Source organism: Amblyomma mixtum, chromosome 3 (assembly GCF_055824585.1).
Source record: "Amblyomma mixtum isolate Tamu chromosome 3, ASM5582458v1, whole genome shotgun sequence".
In the NCBI taxonomy this organism is placed as follows: Eukaryota; Metazoa; Arthropoda; class Arachnida; order Ixodida; family Ixodidae; genus Amblyomma; species Amblyomma mixtum.
This window is the reverse complement of record NC_143014.1, coordinates 177,140,546-177,165,891: the sequence shown is the minus strand read 5'-3', so window position 1 is coordinate 177,165,891 and position 25,346 is coordinate 177,140,546. Positions and strand designations below refer to the sequence as shown.

Sequence of the window (25,346 nt, the reverse complement as noted above, 5' to 3'; positions counted from 1 at the left end):
CGCAACTAATCGACCACATTTTTCGGCTGAGCTGCACAACACACCGCAAGACCACGGCCTACCATCCGCAGAGCAATGGCTTGACCGAACGATTAAACAGGACCCTTGCGGACATGTTGTCCATGTACGTAGATGTTCAACACAAAACTTGGGATGAGGTCCTGCCGTATGTCACCTTTGCCTACAACACCGCCCTGCAGGAAACTACGCGCTTCTCCCCGTTTCGCCTTGTGTACGGACGCGAAGTCCAGAGCATGCTTGATGCCATGCTCCCGTGCCCAGAGGATGACCAACTCGCCCCAGACGCCCAACAGTTTGCCCAACGTGCTGAAGAAGCCCGTCAGCTGGCCCGCGTGCACATCGGGCAACAGCAGAGCTCGGATGCGCGCCGTTACAACCTTCGCCACCGACAGGTTGACTACAAACCCGGTGACCAAGTCTGGGTGTGGACTCCTGTTCGTTGCCAAGGCTTGTGTGAGAAACTGCTCTCCCGCTATTTTGGCCCTTACAGAGTGGTACGGCGTGTGAGTGAGGTTAACTATGAAGTGGTTCCGGACGGTGTCGCGCAACCGCGACGCCGACAGCCCGACTCTGACATTGTGCACGTTGTGCGGCTTAAGCCGTACTATACACGGTGACGCAACCGTGCTGATGTTTTCGCGCGCTTCAGTTGCGGCAGTTTGCTTGTTTTTTTTTTGTTTTTTTTTTTGTTTCACCCTTACGTCGACAGCGGCAGCGCTCTTTTTTTTTTTCTTCATAAGGGGGGAATAATGCCACCTAGTATTGCCAGGTGGCGCATACGAAGTAGGGCGACGACGACGAAGTAGGGCTCGCGCCGTGGGGAGTCTGTCGCTGTTGTTGCTCCAGCTTGCCTGGCCTTCCCTTTCGTGCCTACTAATAAACCCCCCTTCGTCAGCAAGTACGTTACAATATATATATATATATATATATATATATATATATGTATATATACTACAAAAAAAGCTGTGGTTCAACTACTGCTGACCCTGGTTAGAGAGCGAAAGCTATGGCGTATCGGGCAACTATAAGCGGCTTGGCGTCTGTAACGTTGAGTGCGTTCCAAACACTGGATACGCAACCATGCCACCCTGGCAGATGGCAGTTAATAGTTGATCGCGAGAGTCTGCTCACCCAATGAACGCTGCGGCCTATTGTAGCAGTGCCGCGTGTCTGCCACAATGTTGTCGGCGCTAACGCATGCAGCCCACATCTCTATGTCATCACTCCCCGTACCTATTAGCGCCATTCAGGCGTCCTCTGACCAAGGGAGCCAGTTATGCGCACTTCCTTTCCTTAAAATCATCGGAGTGTAAAACGCTTTCAACACCAACGCCAATGAACGCCGATGGCCTATGGCTTCAGTGCCGCGTTTGTGGCACAACGTTGTCACTGCCAACGCATGCAGCCAGGGTTGCCGTTGGTGGCTACTTTGCGCCAAATTGGCTACTTTTCGACCCCCTCTGGCGATGAAAATTTCACGCTGGCTCCTTGGCTACTTTCTGGCTACTTTGAACTTCTATTTTGGCGCATTTACTAGCCATTTTTTTTTTGCAATTGCATATACAATAGCAAGCAAGAACAGAAAACAACAATTGGTTGGTTGGTTGCTTTATGGGGTTTAACGTCCCAAAGCGACTAAGGCTATGAGAGACGCCGTAGTGGAGGGCTCCGGAAATTTCGACCACCTGGGGTTCTTTAACGTGCACTGACATCGCACAGTACACGGGCCTCGAATTTCTCCTCCAAAGAAATTCAGCCGCCGCGGCCGGGATCGAACCCGCGTCTTTCGGGCCAGCAGCCGAGCACCATAGCCACTGAGCCACCGCGGCGGCTCAAAGAACAATTATTTCCAAGCTTTGCTGTCCTCATCGCTGTCCTGGTCGCCTTGATGAGCGCGCGCGTCCTCGACGCATATATTCCTCCAACGAACTGGGGTCTGAAATACGCCAGCAGCAGAGAACTAGCGGTGCACTTGATCGCGCATCATGTTTGACTTTCCGGCACGCAGCGGCATCGTACAAGGACACTTGCGGCGAATGCCCTTTTCAACACCTGGCGCAAGGAGCACTGAAAATTTTGACCCTTCCAATTTCTAATGCTGATGCAGAGCGCGTGTTCTCTTGCGTGAACTTGACGAAAACAGAGATCCGTAACAAAATGTAGCTGGATTTGCTTATGGCAATTCTGCGAATCAAATTTGGGCTACGACTCCAAGAAAAAACAGCATCATCGTTTAACGTTCCTGCTGAGGGATTGAATAGAATGTGCCAAAATTACTCCGGCAAGAACACTATCTACTCTAGATAAACTACGCGGACTGAACTCTTATTTATTTGCAACGTACCTGATACTTGAAGGCCGAGCAAGAGGCCCAAAATTCCGTGCTCTTTATTTACTCTTGTGTTTTTGCGTTGATTCAAAATGATATTATTTATTGTTCATTAATAAAAGTGGCTTATAATAATGGTTATTTTCTACTTGGCTACAAATTTGGCGCCAAGATCAAGTGGCGTGGCTACTTTTGGCTACTTTTAGCTTCTGTTCTGGCTCTTTTTGAAAAATTCTCAACGGCAACCCTGCATTCAGCGCACATCTGTCACTACCGCCACGTAGCTTAAAGCGCGACTAAGGTGCCCACTGTTCCAAGAGGACTGTTATGCGCCTTTCATTTGCTTTCCAATCTCCCCCTTCATTGGTTTCGTAGCTTAAAACGCGACTAAGGTGTCCACTGTCCCAGGGGGCCAGTTATGCGCCTTTCCTTTACTTTTGAAGCTCAAGTTCATTTGAAGGTGAAAACGAAGCACACGGTGATCGAAGCACGAGGTCCCGTAGTGGGGCTGTCGCTTGAATATAACGAGATTTTACTCACGTTTCATCATCATATTGTGAATTTTTGCTCCAGACTAGCATTTAAAGGGAGTAGCAAGAAGCTTGTACACTGCACGTGAGTTAGTAGAAAAAAAGCTGAAAAAGGTGTGTGTGTGTGTGTGTGTGTGTGTGTGTGTGTGTGTGTGTGTGTGTGTGTGTGTGTGTGTGTGTGTGTGTGTGTGTGTGTGCGTGCGTGTGTGCGCGCGTGCGCGTGCGCGTGCGCGTGCGTGTGCGCGTGCGCGTGCGCGTGGGTGTGCGTGCGTGTCTGTGTGTTCCGATGTTTGTGTTTGTACTAGTTTTGTACCAACTTTTTTTCGCTGCTCCTTGTCTCCTAACTCGGGTCATTGTAGTAGCCCCCTTCCAATTCCTATAAATGCTGGTCCGTAACAATCATTCAACACTCTGATAAAGAATGGCCCCCAACAAAACGTTAGTGAAGCTTGTAGCGTTTTCAAGACTGTGGCAGTCTAAGTGTATAGCCTCTGGTTCTAATATGGCTGTGCACTTCGAATCGTATACTCGAGCTCAGTAGTTCCCTGCAGCGTTGCCAAAGCAACGGAGCGTGCAGAGGCGACGACCTTTAGGTCGCGAGGTATAGTGCAAGTGTAAAAAGGCTTGTCCTTTTAGCAGAATCATGAGATCTACAAAAATTTTTTTAAAAGATGTTTCGTGGCTTGTATGTGTCGTAGATTGTACGGCAACAAAGTGTTTTGGGATATGACAGTATTTTTTCAAGAAATATTTCGTTCAAGAGCACCAACATTAAAATGTAGGTGTCTTCATTATTCCTTACAACTCCGTAAACGAAGTTCTACAATACACATCCTTTCATATATTCAGCCTCCAGTTTATGCACCGTTTGTGCATAATTTTGTGCGCATCTCAGTTACATTTAAGATGACTCCTAAATTCCAGAAGCGAGCGGATTACTTAGATAGATTAATGCTATGTCTTTCGCCAAATGGCTCCCGTTGTCTCTCTCACGAATCTCAGCTGGCTCGTTTCATAGGACACCTTTAACACGTGGGTCATTCACTTCAGTTTTTTCTGCGTTAAGAAGACTCAAAGCACCAATTTTTAGCGGCAAACCCTACCTAGCGTTCCGGCTTCTACACTACACCGCTGGTTTCGTACCGACATACGAGGTCTGTTAGAAAAGTATCCGACCTTTTGCCAAAGAAACAAAACTGGCATAACTGTAGCGTTGGAAACCTAATCACCTTCAAAGTAGTCTCCTTGGGACTCCACATACTTCTCCCAGTGGTGCTGCCATTGTTGGAAGTATTCCGAAAAGGCCCTTTTCGTAATGGAGTTTAGCTCAGCTGTCGTTGCAGCCATAATGTCCTCTCTTGTCTGAAATCGCGCTCCTTTCAATTGCCTCTTGATTTTGAGAAACAGCCAGAAGTCACAGGAGGCCATATCAGGAGAGTAAGGAGTCTGTTGGACTACAGAAGTCTGGTTTTTCGCGAAAAAAGTGTGAATTTAGTGCGAGGAATGTGCCGGAGCATTGTCATGATGGATGCGCCAATTTCCTGTTTGTTGACCTCAACTTCGGCCTCTTGCGCCGCACACCACCACGCAGGCGACGGAGGACATCCCTGTAGTATTCTTTTGGTCAATGTTTACTTTGTGGGGTGTGTACGAGTGGTGTGCCACACAGAGGGAGTCAAAGAAAGCAGTCAGCACCACTCTGACATTGCTGGGCACTTGGCGGGCCTTCTTTGGTCTTTGTGACGTGGAATGCTGCCATTGTGACGACTGGGATTTGGTTTCCGGGTCGTACCTGTACACCCAAGACTCGTCACCAGCGATTATGGTGTTGATGAAATCGGGGTCACTGTTTGTGGAATCCAGCATATCCTGTGAGACTTCAACACGAAGCTGCTTTTACTCCACCGTGAGCAGCTTCGGCGCGAATTTCGCCGCATCTTTCTCCATGGCCAAATTTTCGGTGATAATGGAATATTCAGAAAAATTGGTGATGTCCACCTCTTCCACAATTTCTCAGATAGTCACACAATAGTCCCGCGTCACCACAGCGTTCACTTCGGCAATGACCTGGTCATTTCGGCATGTTGATGGCCGACCGGAGCGTGGCTCTCTCTGCACCGATGTGCGGCCGTCTTTAAACCAATTGTACTACTGATTAATCTGTGTGCTGCTCATAGCATTGTCACCGAAAGTCGTCTGAATATTCCGAATGGTTTCCACTTGGCTGTCGCCTAGTTTCTGGCAAAATTTGATGCAGTAGCGCTACTCCTGTCGCACCGCCATTTTCTTTGCAATAAAAAACCGACGAGAGCACTGCGCACTGCGCACTGCCTCACTCAAACGCTGCGTACCAGTGACTGACGCTATCGGCAGACGAGAAAAAATTTGTGCATGCGCACGAAGGTTCAAGGTAGGCTGGTGCAAGCGTGCTTGTGTCAATTCCATCAGGTGTTCGTAAAAAAAAAAGTCGGATACTTTTCTAACAGACCTCGTATATTTCAATCGCAGCTTCTGATATCTTCTGCGTAGTTGCTCAGCGTTGTCGGTGTCGTGCTGCTGTTATTTTGGTGTTTCTCTGTGGGTCGTATAGACAGCGTTTTTTCGTCTATTTCCACTCGCAGGGTTCCAGCAAATGCCGCGGGCAGACGACAACCAGAAGACGAGGCGCGCAGGAATACCATTAAGATCTGTGCGCTTTCCCGATTGGTTGCAGAGCCCTGTAGCTTCCATAGCGCTGCAAGTGAGCGTCAAGATGAAGTAGCTGCGGCATCACCGCTTCCTGCGGGGAATAGAAAACCCTACATGAAGAAAAAAGAAAAAAATGGACGCAGAGTGCAAAGGTAAGAAAAGAGGAACGGAGCAGGGTGTGAACAAGGTTGGCCCAGAGCGGCAATGCGTCACGCCCCGCACGCACCCCCGACCTCTGAGGCGACCTAGCCGCAGTCTGAAGAGGCCGCCGTGCGCCTTCTTTCGGGTGTTGTTCGTCAATCAATGCGCCCTTCTCCGCGGAGCAATGCGGAAGACGGAGGAGAATGGGCTTGCGCTTTATATTATGCTCACCACAGGTCGCGCCCAGACCTACTTGATTGCACAGTGGCAGCGGCGCTATGCCTGCCATGTGGCGCTCCGCTTCGCCTCTCTTCCTTCCCTCGTGACTGACGCGTGAATCCGGCGAATCGCTACAGTGGCGAGCGTCTGTTGAGTGCGATGCTAGCCGTCTCAGCGATGACGCCCCTTGTTAACACGTCACTGCATCTGATGCGGCTTGGACGTACCTCTCTGTACATATCCGACTACCGGGAACAATTTGTGGTCATCACAAGGGCGCTCTTACCGCTGCAAGAACGCCACACATTCAGGCCGTGGACTCGGCCATGCGCGGCGTGTCAATGTTGTCGTGCCATGCCCATGAGTACAGGCTGATAAACCGAGGCGCTCAAGCCATGTTAAGCGAACATTCTTTTAGTTCAGAAAAGAGGCCTCAGCGAAAATTTTAAGGCTGTAAGGCGCAGGATAACCTTGTTTTCTTTTGCTCCAGTGCGCATTCGTGTGGAGGCGCCCATTTGGCTCCGAAACTGTTTTCCATATAATGGCACGCGCGTAGCCTATAGGCTTGTGGAGACGTTACGCTGGCTGAAAGGAGCAACAGTACTGACAGAGAAACCTCCGCTGTAATGGCATCGACGTCCTCGAGGAAGACAGCTATGGGCATGTTAAAATGATTCATTGGAACTTTCAAACTGTTATGATATATATTCAGAAGTCTCTGCACCGGCTGCGCTCAAGCCGTGCAGATATTGCTGCATGAATAGGGCGTACTTAAAAGCGCGAAAGATTGCGACTTCATTTAGGAGCGGCCAGAAATGAAACAAAATTGGCAGTGGTTGGACCAATAGGCATCCCGAGTAGAATTGCAGAAGCAGCGGCGCGGCATTCGCAGCGGCGGCGGCACCTGTGAGTCACCCGAGGAGTCGGCGGTGGCCACAGCGCCGCAGCTGTGCGCCGTGTGACGTCATTCCTCCTGGAGAATGCACTGCTGACGCAGCGGCGACGGCACCTCTGAGTCACCCGCGCAGCGGAGGAGTCGGCGGCGGCTCCGCGCTGCTCTGGCGTCACGCGCTCCTCGCGCATGCGCAGTGGGGGCTCTGCGGGGCTCCGCGAAATCGCTCACACCTAGCGTAGTGTTGCTTCCGCAACAAAAGAAAACGCAACTCTGAAGCCTAGTTTTAGCATCGGTTTTCCGCTCCTCGCACCGGCCCCAACTATGTCATACAAAGCACTCATAGCAGCAGTTTGTGCTTAAGTCACAGGTCGGAAAGGAGAGACTTAGGCGGAAATAAAAGAGGGGAAAGGCAAAATGATTCACTAGAAGCGTGTTCGCTCCTCTAGCCTTGCGCAAAGAGAAGGGGTGCAAAGATGAGGTGAGAACGATTGCGGACGGAGGACGCGAAAACCGAGCGCAAGCATGCGCACTACAGAACGCAGCCTTGAGTCGTACACGGCCAAGCGTCAACAATGTTCGCACTATTCCATGCTGTAGGTTGTTTATTCCGAACAAATTTACGTGCCTAATTCAAGCGGCAACTTCTTGCGACGTGTAAATTGGATTGAGCTACGTATGAAGATCCGGAACATCATATTTCTGTTTTGCTCCTCCAAAGCCTACGTCGTCAAAAGGAAATTTCGGAGAAATTGGTCCCAATAGTAAGGTATACGGCAGCGAAGCCAAGAAGGCTTTGTGTGCGGCGGAATTAATGGCAAACCGGAGAGTAAATGCAGCAAGCAACTTCTACCTACTTTATTGCATTTGGCGCTGGAAAAAAGTTTAAAGAAAAAATCGAGCAGACAAAGCATGAAGTGACGCCTAGTACTATGAATATTTCGCAAATAATCGAAGAATTACGAAAAAAAGGCAATACTAAGAATCAATAAACCTAGGTGATAGTGAACACGAAATTTTTCTTAAACGATATCAGAAGCCATCACAGTATTGTAAAAGATTGCTTAATTAGTGTAGATTCGTTCTGCAGTCGACATGGTAAATTAACTTTTCTTTTTGTTGTTTGCTTCCTTTATAAGAAACGATAATTATCGTGATGCTCAAGAGCAGCCTTTAAGCCGTCAGTACAAATATGTGGTTGTTTCTAGAGGTATGAAACTAGACTTCACTCCAAATGCCCATAGGACTAAAGCATTCGGCCACCCGATACATTTTGCACCAGGCAGCAGATTAAATATAATTGTGAAACATTCCAGCAGCTAAAATAGACACGGACGAAGGTGTACGAGACAGGACAACGCCGGACAACTGACGTTTGTTCCCCAAACAGGTATTATATACAAAGGGGGGCGCAAAGAGAAGTAATCCGTGACAAGATAAAACACCCATTATCGAACAAATGCAGAAGCCACGAGTGCCATGCCGCTCATGTTTGCCACATCGGCGCGCCTTCTGTTTATCGCCTACCTGGCTGAATCAACATGTTTGCCTTGAGGTAACTTTTTTTTTTTGCGCAGCGCCGCAGAAAGGCTGCTGACGCAGTTTTCTTTGTCATTGATTATGCTGATGGCTTCAAAAATTTCTCGCTCTTTTGAGTCTTAAACTCACTTGTCCTTTCTAAAAACGCCTTGCATGCTGGCTTGTGTGAGCAACGGCGAATGTAGTCAGCTAGGTGACCTCCGCCGGATAACGAATGAGCTGTCCGGTGATGTTCTAGCAAGCATTCGTTGAGGCAGCGTCCCGTCTGGCCGATGTACTGTCTGCCACAGGCGAAGGGGATGCTGTACACCACACCAACTTCACATTCAACAAAAGGATTGGTGTGCGTATTTTTGCACATAGGCCTATTTTTGGCATCATTCACCAGGCAGCACATGCGTCCCAGCTTTTCCGGGGCTGAAAATACAACACGCACGCCCCCTTGTCGCCGACCTCCTTGAGGCGATGTGAGACTTGATGCCAGTAGGGCACAACGACAGGTCGCTGTTTGGTACGTGCGCTTTGGCCTGGCTCGCACCGCCCACCAGATTTCACCTCGCGAATCTGGCTTTCTACCACTGCAGATTAAATATCACGGCCACGCCAATTCGGGCCATCGATGGGCTTTGATGACCTACACCGCGCTCGTAATCGGGATATTCACAGCTGATCAATTTTTAACACATATTACATTCACTACAGTCATTTCCCTCTTGTTTCTAGCTCTGTGTTTCTCGCTTTTCGTCTGTTCCCCTTACCGTTTAGTACAGTTATACTACCTTCGCCGCTCTCCTTCGACTTTCCACCTCGCTATATCCACTGGATCGGTTGACTCACGTTGGCTCTATCTTCTTTTGCGTTGCGGTTCAGCTAGCCGGGCACGTCGTACGGCTTTGGAATCTGTCGAAAGACCGGCTTCATCCATGATTTACCGTTTGCTGCACTGCACGTTCCTCCGGCGACTTCATCCTTCGCCTCTTCTTGCATGTGCACGCAACCGCGTTTCTCGCTCTTCATCTTCCCAACCTCTCTCCACTCGGCTGCAGCTAGCGCGACGCTCCTCCGATCTTATCCAAGCTTCCCCGAGCTTATCCGAGCTTTCCCGAGCTTCCCCGAGTTTTTCCGAGGCTTCAACATGACGCGTAGAATTTGAACGACGTATGCCAGGTAATAAAAACGTTATGTCAAATTTTGCGTTCTTTTCGTACAATCCAAGTAGAAGAAAGCACAACTGGACGTTTCTGAAGAGCATAAGATGTCGCGATGCGACATGAACTAGGAGTGGACGAGAATAGCTTTGTTATACTAGCATTAACGGTCATTAACCAAGATGAACACCAATTGTTAATGGAATAGAGGTCAGTTTGTAAAGACAGTCGGTCAGTATCGCTAGTGATGTCACGGTATATGTTAATAATCTGTGATGTTACATAGTCGGTAAGTCGTTGATGAAGAGTAGGAAAAGCAAAGGCCCCGAGACACTTTCCTAGGAAACTCTTTACGTGACATTGGTGGAAGAATAAAGATGGTTTTGACGAAGCTAAACTGAGATCGAGATGCAAGAAAAGATTTCACGCAACCAATGGCGTCAGAATGAACCTTCAGCTGAGTTAACGAGAGGGTCCTCCACCACAGACATTTAAGCAAATGTCTGTGATGGGGGACCCAGTCGGATGCTTTTGAGAAAATGAGAAACGCGAATCGACTTGAATGCGTCCACCGACCAAATCCGGCAAGTTGAGCGTCCCATTATATTCCATGCTAAATCCGTGCTGGTATTAAATGCGAAGTTGTCATCCTCAAGATGTTTCATGGTTTCGGCGCAAAAGACATGTTCCATGAGCTTGCATGTTGTGCTGGTTAAAGAAATGGAATGACATTTCAAAGGACCAGAGCGGTCGCCAGTTTTTGAGTATGGGTGCTATGCGTTAGCTACGCGCCAGTCGTTAGGGGTCAATTCAGAAGTACCCGCCGCGGTGGCTCAGTGGCTCTAGAATTCGCCTGCTGATTCCAGAATCGCAGGTTCGATCCCGGCCGCCGCGGGATCGAAAAAAAAATAGAGGCGAAATAAAAAAGACCTACGTGTGCTGTGCGATGTCAGCGCACGATGAGGAACCCTAGGTGGTCGAAATTAATCCACAGCCATTCACTACGGCGTTCTTCATAGCCTTAGTCGGTCGCTTATTTGTTGTTGTTTTTTTTTCATTTACAGAAATTGCAATCCACTAAATGGGACTAGGACATATCAGAACATAAATGCAGGCAACGAAACAAAATGAAGGCGAAGTACACTGCTTCAAATGGCACCACGAAGAACGACGTCATACTATAAAAAGCGGCATGAAAGAAAATACATATTTCAGCTTGCGACAAAAATAAATGAGATTAGGTTCAAGAGTGACTTCGATATTAGTCAAGTTAAAAAAGTAATGTTTAAAGCAATTGTTTTCTTACGCGGAATGTTGTGATTGCTAGTTTATGCGTCTGCATTATGGCATATACAAAAGAAAATGTAATTATGTCAGAGGGGTTAACATTTTAGTGTCGATTCACAAGTTGATACGTGAATTTTAGTCGGGGAAACTCTATTACGCTGTCCTAATGCAGGCAAGTTAGCTCGCTTCAAAAATTCTGTTACTGAAGTATGAGAGAGGTTATTATAAATGAACCGAACCGTCTTTTTCTGCACCCGTTCTAGCTTCTTGATGTTAGTTTACATAAAGGGTCCCCAGATATAGGCTACATAAACTAGTAATTGTATAATTGTGTTATATGTTTGTGAGCGAAAGGGACACGATTTTAAGGCTGCCCTGCGAAAGAAACAATTTACGACAAGCCCTAGTGGTTACTTTATCAATGTGTTGATTCCATTTGAGGTAGTTATCTACAGCCCTTCAGGTAAAAGAATACTGTTAGCCGAGTAATTGAAGTTAAGCTTATTACTTTTGAAATGCACATAGAGCAGTTTCTCAAAACTTATCGATATCTGCCATTCTTAGTATATAACGTTATATGCTACACAGAAAATGTTAGTTTAATACCTCTGTTAAGCACGCAAAATCGAGTGCGCTTAAGAAGGTGGTCACTTGCTAAAAGCGAACTCTAGCACAGCTAAATCGCGTAACATAAGTGCACTGTGAGGGCCGGTTACGTGGCCTCGACGGCAGTGATCTTTTGCGCGTAGTATCTAATATATAACAAAACAGCGAGTTGATTTTACCTGTTAAATATATTTTTCATTTGTGCCATGGTTTATGATAACCACCAGAAAAAAAACACATCACAAAAACGCACTGTATAGTTCGCCATGTTTGTTGATTGTCCGGATTCTGGATGAGCTAAGAACTTGTCTTGACTTGCTACACTATTACCGTAAAACAAATTAAATGCGGTCGTGGCCGAAAATGAAGTTATCTTTATTTTTCATCTGCTCTACTATCACTCTAAACGAGCATAATTCTGAAGTTACGCTTACAGATCGCCATTTCGAAAAATTTTGTTTTTAGTCAGGCGCCATTTACTTATCTACGAGCGCACTCAGTTTTCTCTTTTTCGCACCGCGTAGTGTGAAGTGCACTTGAGGGGCTGAAGCGCACTCCCCGTCAGTGCACTTAATTTTGCGCGCTTGACAGGGGTATAAAATTCAAGGTAAACATTATTATAATGCTGATATTGAAATGTTGTTATAATGTTATGATGTTCTTATTATTAATAAACATTGTTTTAACATCCTCTACTAAACGTTATATAATGTTTGAATCATAAGTATGAAGCAATATCAAAAATATGCTTCAAGTACAGGGTGCCAGAACTTCTCCCACTGTTCTTACAGTAACGATAGTTTTCAACTATAGTAGGGTACAACTTTATAAAAAAGCAGCAGTTCGTAACCATGGGGCGCGTACTACGGTGTCCTGTATTATTCCGCTGACCAGTCGCAGCAGTGAACTCAATCAGCTTTTTAATATTTGACTGTACCGAACAAACCAGACGCACCAACACCCTAGAGCTAATAATTTAGTCTCGGGATACCTTCTGATAGAGGTTACGAGAAAAAGTTAACAATGGTTTACTTTTTTCACGAACGAATTCTTTTCGGCGGACCTGACTGCAGGTGTAGCTTCACTGCAGACTTGAGCTGTATACGGCTTTAGCAGTACTTTGAAAGTTAATCTCTTAGATTGTGGCTGCCGTAGATTGCATGCACAGCCACATTATTCTGTCTGAAAACTTTACTTATTGCCCGTTCGCCACTATATTTCACGGGACATCCCTCACTAAGTGGAATATAAGCTTGACTCCATGGTATCCGTTCTGAGGTGAGTGTATGCGAGTTGCTGTTGTACTTTATGGTCGAGCTCAACTTTTGCCCTCGTTGTTGGTTTTTGTAAAATGTTGAAAGTAGTGTGCCGTCACGACTGGTGTGTCTGCATGCTCATTCAGGCTTGCTTCACCATTTTCGAGAATGTCACATTCATGCTGTTTTACATTGAATCAATGTTAGGGAATGATTATTCGCATGTTTATTTGCAACACTGCAAAATTTAGAAACGAAGGATATAAAGAGCACTGAACTAACGTTCCACCAAAACAAAAATGCAACATTGCTGTGATGTTTCGGAGCTGCCTGGGTTAGGTATTCTTTCTTACTTTGCTTGTATCTATCTCATGGATATAAAGGCCCCTTTGCGGTGACCTGCCTGTGCAAGAGTTTTGTTCGTATTATTGGCTCTTAGAAGACTATCAAACCTGGGTTCGACTTGGCTGCTTTTTACTGTTATAAGTGGTGCGTAAATTGATGACACTAATAAGGGTAATCTTGAATTAGATCTCGTTCTCTTGAACCGAATGATAAAGCCAGTCGATAGTGTGCTGCTAAGAGGAGGAGGTTAACTCGAAGCTTACTATGTCAAAGTCAGCCCTGTTGTTGCAACTTATCTGTTTCGCTGCAGTTATCCTTTCCCTGAAAAGATGATTGATGTGCCCTGTGACTATGTCGTGATCAGAAAGCCTACAATGATGAACAACTGAACGCTGTCGAATGCGTAGTCGCTGTTTAGTGTCGCTGCATCGCGCGACATTCAAAAGCACCCCCATACGTACCTTCGTAGAATTCGTTGCTTCGATATCAAAGTCCAATATCGAGAACTCTGTTTCATGAGCACTAAACCGTCATTATCTTAAATCTATTGTCTTACTAACCATGCATACTGGCTAGGAAATTTTCGCTACCAAACGGCACCTTTGCAAAAAAAAATTAGTTCTATGCCGTGTAATTTATATCAGTCCCAGGATAATGTTTGATATGATTTCCATTCGGCATAATAATTAACTACTACGGAGTATTTATATCACTAAAATTATTACCGAAGCAGAATTTACTGCTCAAAAAAGTAGTCGGCGCTTGTCCGGTCCACTTCCTGCAGGCAGCGGCAAATAGCCTGTGAAACCGAAATCCGTACGTCTTCATGACGAAGCAGTCTCGCACTCACTGCCTGGAATGCTACGGTTCTCGATAGCTGCACCGTGCGACGCAACCTGTCCAAAAGTAACGTGCCTAGCTGTTCGCGCTTCATCTGTCGCAGATGGCACTCGTACTGAAAAAAGAGCTCAAGTCCGCTAACATCCACTCACACTAGAAGGGTTTCCCTTACGTTTACACTCGCACTCACATGTGTGAGTGTGAGGGAGACAAAGCGAGTGTACTTAAGAAAGCCTGCTCGAGCTGTGCTCGGAAGAGACTTAGGATAGTGCAAGAAGCAACGAAAAAGTCATAATAGTGACGTTAGCACAAAGAAACAGATCACCATTCAAATGATCACTCATGGGTTGACGTTACTGCAAGTGAAATTGAGGGAGAACTAAACTTAGCCAGTACGCGTAAGTCATAAAACAAATAATCGGCGATCAAAAGTTACAAAGTTTGTACTGAAGAAAGAGAAGCGTTATCGGAAGTGGGAGAGGGGGAACCGGCGGACTGAGGTAGCGTTTCAAAAATACGCTGCCGTAGCATGGCAGGTGCAGGTGTGTAACCTAGTAGTAAGAAATGGTAGAAATCCCAGGGAGGGGCCTCTCTTATACATAGGGCCTTAACCCTTTCGAATGCGGAGATGATCAATTTATTTTGTAGACCTGCTCACTGCTTCTATTTCCTTAAGCTTTGAGTCCAACGACACAAATACTCTTTGATTACAAGAGGAGAGAACGCTGAACCTGATGTAGTTAATGTTGTGGTACGACAACGCTCGTTAGACTAGGCAAATACTCACTGAAAGACTAGGCAAGGCTGCCAGTGGTGGAGTATTGCCTAGTCTTTCAGTGATATGTTTGGGTACAACATGAGGATCGGACTAATGACAGCCCTAAGTATATAGTTCGCCGATGAGTTCAACCTATGTAGGAATGCTTTCAAAAGAAAAAAATTGCAATGTTTTTTCAGGCCTTTCAACACCAAAGACAGCGGCAGTTCTTGGAGGCTTCACAAACAGTGCGATAATGGTAAAAGTAAGATGCGCACTGAGTGCACAGTTATGTTACGCAATGCTGAGATGATTTAGGGCTGTTTGCGCGCCTATGTTACTCGGGAGTTCCGAGTTCTTGTAGGTTCCATGTTAACAAAACTTCACGAAGAAAAAACACCCAAATCTGCATCCCATGCTAGCATTCTTCTCAAAAGTGATGTCATGTCCCGTTGTCGAATTCCATGAGGTGAAAACTTGGAAAGTGTTCTCGAGAACGGTCGTACAACGTAACATTTATTTTCAACGCTGAAAATGCGTACAAGGCATCAAATACATGAAACATGTAATGGCGTGTAAGCGCCCCTTACGCTAAAACAAAACAAGAAAAAAATGTATAAAATGGATGGCTTGTGCGACACGTACCAAGTGCTCTCAATTCTTTACATGAATGATATGAATACTTTGGCACTAAGAAAAGGACAGAAAACACCCGACACGCCATCCTTAAGCGAAATTTTGCTTCTGGTGGAAATCATATGAACGTTTTCATCTCCAAGGCAAGTCTTTTATCGTGGCGTGAAGGAAAGGCATGATACGTATGTAATCTTGAGACTAGCATGAGGCACTCAAGCCTAGAGAGCGAACGATGTGATTTCTTACTCGGACTTTGTGAAATGCACGCGCCAAAAGTGTTAGCAAAATATGAATTCGTAATGCCGTACGGAAATAACATTAGCATTTTCACTGGGGCAAAATAATATGAGCATGTGTATAAATTCACCGGCTATGTGCAAATCCAGAATGTAGTTTCCCCTTTACAGTCTGCATGCTTTGCTTATACTGAGTTGCAAGAGACAGCGAAAGCCCATCTGTTTTCCTGCTCACAGTGTAAGTGCACGGGGTCGTTTTTAAAACCCATCTCACTTAGCACATTTAAAAATATGTTTTCAGCCCTGCATGAGAGGCAAATGTTCAGTTTTAGACTCAAACAAGCTAGATTGGCCAGTCGGCAAACATTCATAGCGGGACACTGAGCAAAACACAATTATTAGCTGCATTAAGAGCTGTGGAACGTCGAAATACACATGCGCATTGTGCATCAAGGTACCCTTCTGTAATAAGAAAATATATCGAAAAATTACCGATATTTCTATAAAGTTTCAGTTAATAAACTGCGAGCCAGCTATAATGTCTGATACAACAAAACATGATCAGTTTACTGGCAAAAATTCTCACTGCCTTTGAGCATGGGTCATCACTGCCGTCAATTAGAAAAGCTTCCACAAGCGTTCGCAAGACGAGAGGTCAATTACCCGTCATCTGTCCTTCTTGAACATCATGTATTAAGTACGTTGACATAGGAATGCGCAGAATCACTTCAGACATTCTCCAAAGGCGGCATAAGCTGGCATAAGTTGGCGGCATAAGCTTCCACTCGCGACGGCCGCAACACCACCACAGACACTGTTGCGCTTCATGTGCGCTGGTAGAAACGAGTACTTTGAAGTGGCGAGGCAATGTCGGGAGCATGAGCTGTCACTGCCTGAAGAGTAGTTCGCTGAGCGCTTGAATGTAACTCTGGGCCATCTGCAGCGATTCGAATTTGGAGAGCTTGCGGTCGTTTCCTAACGAAGGCACCACTTCCCGCAGTCTGTCGAAGGCCTCGTTCAGAGAATGCATTCGGCGTCGCTCGCGGGCGTTTGCGGCGACCCGTCGCTTCTTCATGACAAGCTGCGACGGCGGAGGTTTCTCTGAGGTTTTCCGCTTACTGACTGCGTCCTCGCGTAAAGAGTGCTTCCTGTCAGGTGATAACAGCTGGCAGCCGTTCTCAGCGTCAGAGTCAAATTCTTCGCATCCGCCTTCCTCCATTACAGTCCTCCGAAAGGGAAGCACTGCGTCGAAATGTCCTCCAGAACCGCCGCGAGGTGTCGGACAAAGCTCTGTGAGAGTCGCGGAGTTCTCGCAGATAGACGGAGGAGTGGAGACAGGGGTTGGGCAGCCGTCCGACAGCGGTGGCACACGGCAGGAGAAGACCTCGAGATGACCGCCGTGATGTTCTGTCGATGAGTATGAACCGAAGCCATGGTGAAACTGCTGCTGTCCGCAAAGGTTCATGTCCGTGCGGAAGCTGACGGTCATGGCAATATCCACGTTCGTCATGCCTACCATGTGTGACAGGCGCTGGATCGGCAGCTCTGTGTAACTCGGGCTGGCGCAAGCTGCAATCAGCCGTGGAGCCTGTCAGCGGTAGGTCTTTCAAACAAGCCGCCGTCGGCGAAAGCCGCGGGATTGCGAAACGGCTGCCAGTCCAGGAATGGTCCGGTGTAACTGTCGGGCAAGGAGACTGCGCGCTGTTTTGACAAGGCGCCGACTCCCCCGAACTAGTTCAGCGCGCGTTTCCTCCGGACTGGCAGCGCCGCGTGACGAGGGGAGCGGGGCTTGGGCGAGCGACGCGTCTTGTCGAGAGCTGTCTGGCTTCTGGCGCCTTTTGCAGAGGACCCGCGGGTACCTTTGCCGCCGGCAGCGGAACCACACCACCGCCCTCGGGAGAGGGGAAGTGCCCACAGCGGCCAATGAGCATGGCCCGGTCGGGCTCCGTCCGCTCTGTCTTTTGTTTCACCGGGCGCGTCATCCGTCTACCCTTGCCCGGTAGCCTCCTCTCCCTTTTGGTATCTGTCTTACTTTTTTTAATTCTACAGCCTGGCAACCTGAACTCGGATAGCATTTGTGGAGTCTCTCTGTCCATCTTTCAGCTCATTTCTTTTTTGCGCGTGTAGATGAGCGAGAGGAAAGGAAACGCAGTGAGAGGGCAAAAAGAAGCCGTCCTAGATTACAGGTCCTCCTCTTCTCCCTTCTTTATCGCCATCGCCATCTGGCGGTGGTGCTCCAGTGATGAAAGCTCTGTGAGGCGAATCAGCGAAAGAAAGAGCTTGACTGGTGCATTGCTGATATTTTCCGTGCTTTCGCACAGAGGGTGACCCCAGGGTGCCGGTCTGCTCGCCTGTTCGCTTGCGAGACCGGCACCCCCGTCACGACATGCGCTTGACAGGTCTCTATCTGCCCGTTCCCATCGATCTGTCAGCGTTGGTCCCGTTCACGCTTCGAAGAGATCACTACTACATGGTCCGGTGCGTATGGCATGTCAGCAGGTAGTTACTGCAGAAACAAATATAAGGCTGCCGCAAGTGGTCCGCCAGGCAGCTGACTTACAATGCTAAGCGGCATTAAATGCAAAGAGGCTTCGTTCTTGGTCGTCCGGCTTCTCGGTGACCATTATTTCTGAGGGCTCCACAGAGCAGGAGGCTCTATTTTTGTTACGCTGATATTCACTTGTCCAGACGACTGATGGGTGATGGAAATAATGCATGAACCGCGGAGCATAGACTCTCTGACTCCTGCTTTATCAGTTGACTCTAAGGGTTTTGAGAACAACATCTAAAGAGTTGCGCTGCATACACGGAATCATCGAGATGTTAATTTGCAGAGAACACTCAACGAAAAAAAATGATTCACCTTTGAAGTACTTGATATGGCGCTGACGTGTAGAAAAAGTGTTCATTGCCTCTTGCGGTCATCTTCAAGCTTCGGTGGCACTCCACTCCGATATATATATATTTTTTTTTCAATGCGCTTTTAGCTCAGCGCTGCTCTCATTCCAGACGACTTGCACGATGGTGGGCAAGAAGTATTCCAATATTCTGAGTTATGCAAAACACCGAAAAGGTAAAAGATGGACATAACTAATCCTGAATTTGTTGCACAAAAATGCGGGTTCAAAATGTTGTGCTTGTGAACACCTCTTTGAAAGCTTGGTGGTTTCTGAAGTGCAAACGCACGGGGAGGCTACGCACGAACTACGCGCATTAGCTTTCTGTGTTTACATATTCTGAAACAAAAGGAGGAAAGACGAAAGTAATTCAGAAAACATTTGAATGAAACTGTGAACAATATTAACCACTGGTTACCAGAGGAAACTTAGCATACTGAAGCAATTTTCACATGACAGCTTCATAACTGCCACCACTAAAGGGCATTGAAAGCAAGACTCATTCCGCGCTCAATAATGTCGGCAGCTAGATTACCGACGCTTGAAAGGTAAATGGGCACGCTTAATCTGAAGCACATCTCCGGCAGTGTACTGATATCGCTGACAAAGACACTTATCGCACTATAAACAAAAAAAAAATATTATTCCGACATGCTGCATCCATTTTCAAGATCTCTTACATGTATGTTCTCAGTGTTCTGCATTTAAAACATTTTAGAGTGTTGAGGATCTTCGCGCTTAATGGTTGTCGCTCCTCATTCGCATTATTCCTTTTGCTTTTCTTTTTCTTAACACCATCATCTTCTTTCTGTCTAAAAGGCGTGAAGAATTAGGCGCGCTTCACCTACTTGCCGTTGCTCAAGTGCACAGCAACAAAGAGAACGCATTCTTACTGTCAGCCCGGCCATGATTCACCGCATGTAACGCACAAAAAGTGAACGCATCGCTTAATTTTTTGTCGGGTCCCATGAGTTTTGAAAAATAGCGAAAAGCTACAATTTTCCGAATTGCTCGACTGCACAGCAAAACTTTCAGGATTGCAAAACGTGTATAGATAAAGCTGCCGAAGCCGATGTCGGTAAGCATACAGCACAATGTAGGTGCAACGCGCAGCGTCATAATCGCATATGGCCGTGGTAAAGCCAGAAACAGCCACCCTGTCGGCAATAAAGACGACTGGGCACTTTCACCTAGCAATTTGCCACTGAATGCCGACTGGCACAATGTCGAGTATCGTTGCTCCGAGCAATGCTTATCTTCATTATAACGTTGCATTTCCGCTTTCTTTCACACCATTATTTGTTGTATATTCACCACCTTCTGCTTCTCGCTTTTGCTGTCCGTATTCTGTATGCCTGCGTGTGTTATTTCTTTTTAAGCATGAAATGCTTTTAGCTTCCGTTGTCGGCAGTGTGGTGACGTCACGCCGAGACCGAGAGCCATCATCCGGGCACTGAAATCCACTCATCCGGGCAATGAAATCCACTCATCCGGGCACTGAATTCCTGTCATCCGGGCACTGAATTCCAGTCATCCGGGCACTGAATTCCAGTCATCCGGGCACTGAAATCCAGTCATCCGGGCACTGAAATCCACTCATCCGGGCACTGAAATCCACTCATCCGGGCACTGAATTCCAGTCATCCGGGCTCTGAAACGAGAACATCCGGGCACCGTACGAGACTTGACGAGATTTAACGAGACTCTCTAAGCCCTCCTACGCGACCGGCATGCAAGCGCCGGTTGGTCTCCAAACGAGACAAAAAATAACTGCTGCCAGTGCCTTCTCAATGTTTATCAAGATATCAGTGGAGCTGTGGGTTTGATAATGCACGGAATTATAATTTCCGATTTCTAATAACGCGTGCAAAAAGCACATAAATGCCACGTTACACTTCGTTGTAATACGTGATCCGGGGGAGAAGCGCTGCGTTCAAAGGGCAAGGCATCGCGCCGAACGGGTGGTGGCGTTCCTCCCTTCCTTTACGGTGCGGTTCGGGTGTCCACCGAGATGGTAGAGAATTACTGCGCCATTTCGTTTCCTCAAAAAACCTTGCGTTCAAATGGCAAGGCATCGCGCTGAACGGGTGGTGGCGTTCCCCCCTTCCTGTACGGTGCGGTTCGGGTGTCCACCGAGATTTCATTAGGCCCGTAAACATTTCATGCTTACTCTACTCTCGTTTACGGGAGAGGCAGTTTTCTTTTTTTTTTCCTCTTATCGGCGTACCATGATTTAGTTACACCTTTTGGTTATTTTGCTTCATTTAGGTTGAATGCTTTCGCAAGTAATAATTTCACTACCGCGATTTTCTTACGCTCTGAATTACCAACCTTTACAGTGATGCCTAACACATTTTCCACGATAAATTTCAATTCGCTTACCTTCGGTGATCAATGCAGCGTAATCACAGGCCGGTACAACTACATATGAGCGCGCCCCTTTACTGTGCAATGAAAATGAGCTTGGCGTCGCCTGACTGCACGACATCGTTCTGGTCCTTAGGAAGAGCTTGGCACAATTACGTGCCCCGCTCGTGACCCTTTACTTCGGAGCTAATCTGCCCCTTTGAAGTGGTGTCGCGGTCGCATCGCCGCGGCACCCCACTCTTGTCCGGTCGCCAATTGTCGGGGCCCAAACGATGCCGCACCTGATTTTGCTGCGTAATTGGGCGGTACATATTCTCTCGCGGTGGGTACGACGCAATGTGAAAACGACACTTGGTTTGTGCCCCATATTTAGAGTGCTGTCGATCGCGATGCCTGTCTGCGAGTCTGAAAAGTGTTCTCAATGTTACAGGTGGGTGCGCTTTGGAAAGAGTCATGCCGAGCAGCTTTCTGTTTGGTTGTCTTTGGAAAGGCCGACTAAGCAGACTGATATCGCATTCGTTTGACTTCAGGAACTGCAATAAGACCGGGATATTTCGCGCTGTTAGTGATCGACAATCTTGTTCAACATGTGTCAAGACATAAAAAATAAAAAGCGTTTAATTGGGAGAAACCAGGAAAAATATACGATTATACTATTTGGGTGTATACGGTAAAATGTGGATCGAGTTACTTGCATGTAAACTGCACAAGTGAACGTCGACGCTGAGATTTCGTGGCAGTAAACCAAATGATTTATTGCAAGCACTTAGATGTGCTTCTTTAGGCTGCTTATTGTCATCAAAAAGCAATTTCGGAAAAGAAAATTTTCTTGAAAAGTGGTCAGTGCGTGGCCGCCCGTCACCAGGTTCATCTTTCAACGGTCAAGTTTTGAATGAACACAAAAATGGAGTCTTCTAAATTTTTTTTTAGCACCCTGCTGTAAAATGTCATGCCTGTGAAAAAATCGCCCACCCTACACATCTACTGTACAACAGCTACTGAGGATTGCCTGGAAATTGGTCGTCATGTGCTTGCATTCATCATACTCGTGCGCCCATTTTAAGCATTGTGCATAGGCTTGCGCATTCCCTCCCCGTTATCACGTGGCATATGTAGCGCGCGCTGAATTACCGTATATATGCGGCTAAGGGCCGCACTCGGGTATCGGTCGCTTCCCCCAACTTAGAAGCTGATAATATTAAAAAAAAAGAAAAAATGGGTGGAATTCAATTGCTCTGCTCGGGCGCTCGCGTTCACCGAGGTGTTGCCAGATGAGGACAGACGCCTGCTTTTATCATGATTATAATTTTCGAGCATGCAGCGCTGTCTTGCTGAGTTCTGTGAGGGTTTTAAAGCTTCGTCGGCGCAGTTAGAGATGGTTGTCGTTTGTGCTGCATCTTGAGCCGTACGTTTTGTCAGCCACCTACGGGCGACGGTTTCCTATGGGAAATAGGCGCTCAAACACGCATGGTACAGCTTTTAACCTTGTAGTTGTCGCATACGCTGAATTGCACGGAAAGCGGGCAGCCGGCCGGAACTTCGGCGTCGACGACGAGTGCGTGCATCGGTAATGTGGCCAGAAGGAAGACCTCATCACAGGAAACAAAAATAGGAAGACATCTCGCGGAATGAGGTAATAGGTGCTAGATACAGATACAACTATGGGGTAGATTTAGCGTCAAACTGTTATGAACAAAAAGTAGTTTCGCCAGAATACAGCTAGAAAATTAAACTGAAAAATTTCGCTTTCTTGATGAGGGCCTCACCCCGCGAAAATTTCGTAAAGAAAGTGCAGCCCTTACCCGCATATGTACGGTACGTTTCACCCATAGTCCCCAATTTCTAGATGTCCTCACACTTTCCGTGTCATCCATGTACAAGGCGCACACGGTTCACTATGCTTCACTGTGCTCACATTTACCGAATTAAAAAAGACGACTTAAAATGGCCCGACGTAGTGCCGGCATGTCTGCGCCTCATTTGCATACCCTGTTCAGAACTGGCCGCGCGTCTATCAAGCACTGATTTACCAGGGGATCGCTTGACAGTCCGATCCGCCGTTCTAAAACATTGCCAATGCACATAGCTATGTCCCTTTCTATACACAGCTCTGCTTTCACAACACGTTTTCTGCATAGCATACCTTTCAAAGTAATTTGATAACGATTCGCAGAAGCAACACAACATAGCAGTGCAGCACACTACCGTAACCTCCAACCCTACAATTATGCGTACGTTTTTTGGTCGCTGTCCCATTTGTTGACCTTTTAGTTAATATCTAATCAAAGCAATGACATATATGATTGGCTCTCTGCCGGTTGACAGGAGGTCCTTTCAAGAAAAGGTGGCAGCAGTGAGCGAGTCATACTGCCGAAAGTGTAATGAAGCGTTCGCACAGAACACTGTAGATGACGGTTATCATGGCGTTAATCCTGTCAAAATCTGTATATGGTGTCTTCCCGATTTAACGTATAAGAAATGCATCCTGATGGAAGGAACCGAATTATTACCAGGCGCTAACGTGCACTGTCAGCGGATTATTGCAAAAGAAAAACTGCAAGTTTATTACTGTATTACTGCTGTATTAAGAGATGTTCATGTCTTTATAAACGTCGCCGCCACACAAAACTGCCCCGATTTAATGTCACTGAAGCCAGCTTGTGCGTTTTTTAACGAACAAAATGGCATACGAGTGCTAGTGTATTTACGTAATGCATGCACGCAACATCGTCTGGAGGATAATCACATGTGACAAAGAAGTACCTCAGCATTTTTTTTTTTTTGCAAGATTGCACCTGGAATCAATGATAGACCAGTTTCCGAAGGAATGTTGACGATAGTTGTAAATCACGTCTTCCCATGCAGTAATGGACACAGTGGCAGGAAGCGTATTGCTCCAGACAGCAAAGCGTTATATTACCGTATTTATTCGCGTAATGGACGCGCTCGCATAATGAACGCAACCCATATCTTGGCTGTCAAAAAGTGGATTTTTTTTTTCTCCTTAAACGCACCCCGTCTTATGGAGCACTGTCTGCTGATGAAGGTAGTGAACTACGAAATACTATAAAGCGGCACCTGTCGAATATCGAGGCTACTCTACCTCACACTACCGGACAAACAGCCAGCAAGAATGTCCCGCGAGGGATTCGAAAACCACTAAAAACTCCGCCTGGTCACTGTTTGATGTGTCTGACTAAGGATTGTATAGCAACTTTATGTAGTTGGGTTTTGCGCTAAGTGCTGTGAGGCCTGCTCAAGGGAACTCTAGTTCTGCTCTGCTTGAACTACGTTATGGGTCTCTACATGGGAAATATGTAAGGGTTTAAAGGGGCATTGCGGACAAATTAAAATTAGCCTGTATGGATATAGTATGGCACTATAACTGGAAAAAGACCACTCTCATCGAAAACGAAGCTTTTATAAATTAGATAAAGACCAAGAAATGAAATCCAGCCGTCACCATCACCGGCCGCTTTCGGAAGTAAATTGCTCGCGTAGACATTGAATTTTCGGTGGGTACGCCAGAGGTTATGGGGCAACCCCTCCAACTGGGTGACGTCACGGTTTTACGCGATTGCGTAAGGAGCTCGTTCTGCTGAAAACCTGGCATCGGCCGTTGTCCTGCGTCAGTCGGAGAAAAATCCCAGAATACACAAAAAACAGAGTATAGAAGAAAATCATTCAAAGAAAACTGCCGCCATTGGGGTCCAACCCAGGTCCTCGGCGTGCCAGGCTGGCATGCAACGCACAGGCCACGAAGGGCCGTTCATTCGAGCGTGTTAGACGGGCACTAAGTGAACGTGTTGTGGTGTATATCACTTAGTAAGGTATGTTTGGGATGTGTACTCATGTTATACTGATAAAAAAATAAAGGAAAATATAACTATGCGAATTAGTCGTCAGAAATTGCGTGGAATGGAAAGTCAGTGCTATGGTGCTTCATTGTACTGAAACAAATGGTGTGTATGTGTATAATATGCAGTGGCGTAGTATGTCGTGCAGTGTAACCTAGATAATGAATGGTCATTGGTAATTAATAATTGTTGCTGGTGATCGGTAATCGGTAATGTGATCTGTAATTTTGGTTGTAATCGATGACCGGGATCGGTAATGTGACTGTGGATTGTTAATCGATGAGAAATGAGAAGGAAAAGGAATGAAAAGAGGAAAAAGAAGGATAAGGCGCCATCGCGTCTACTTTTAAGGCGAAGCTTAGGCGTCCTCCTAATTTTCGACCGAGTGGCAGAAAAAAAAATTAATTCAAATTTCTTCGCCATACATGGGCTCTTCGCTGCCCGAGAAGAGTCAACTTATCAAGAAGAAGCCAGACAATCAATTTTTACTGAGTACAATAAAGGACATAGTTAATCTCAGTGTCCTTTTAAAACAAATTGCGTTGACTATGCTGCCGATCATGGAAACCACGTTCAAGGGTAGAGAGCGCTTTTTGTTATTTTGAAGGCAAGTCGTACCCGATGAAGTATTTATTCCGCCAGCCTACTCTTTTTTCCAGGGTGGATGTTTGGGCGAGTTGGTTGCTCATGATGAATAAACTGTAGCGCTCGAGACAAGGACACAACGATGTAGCGCATGTGTTGTCGTCTTCGTT

General features: G+C 46.6%; 1 protein-coding gene across 1 annotated transcript; it reads right to left on the bottom strand.

Moving 5' to 3' along the window:
• Nucleotides 1-16,356: 16,356 nt before the first annotated feature.
• Nucleotides 16,357-16,980, bottom strand: LOC149352834 (protein atonal-like). Its single transcript, XM_089575729.1, has one exon. It carries the CDS (start codon nucleotides 16,978-16,980, stop codon nucleotides 16,357-16,359), a length of 624 nt encoding a protein of 207 aa, XP_089431855.1.
• Between the last annotated feature and the right edge of the window lie 8,366 nt (nucleotides 16,981-25,346).

Excerpts from the sequence above, each read along its gene's own strand:
- LOC149352834 (XM_089575729.1), bottom strand. The coding sequence starts at position 16,980 with ATGACGAACGTGGATATTGCCATGACCGTCAGCTTCCGCACGGACATG.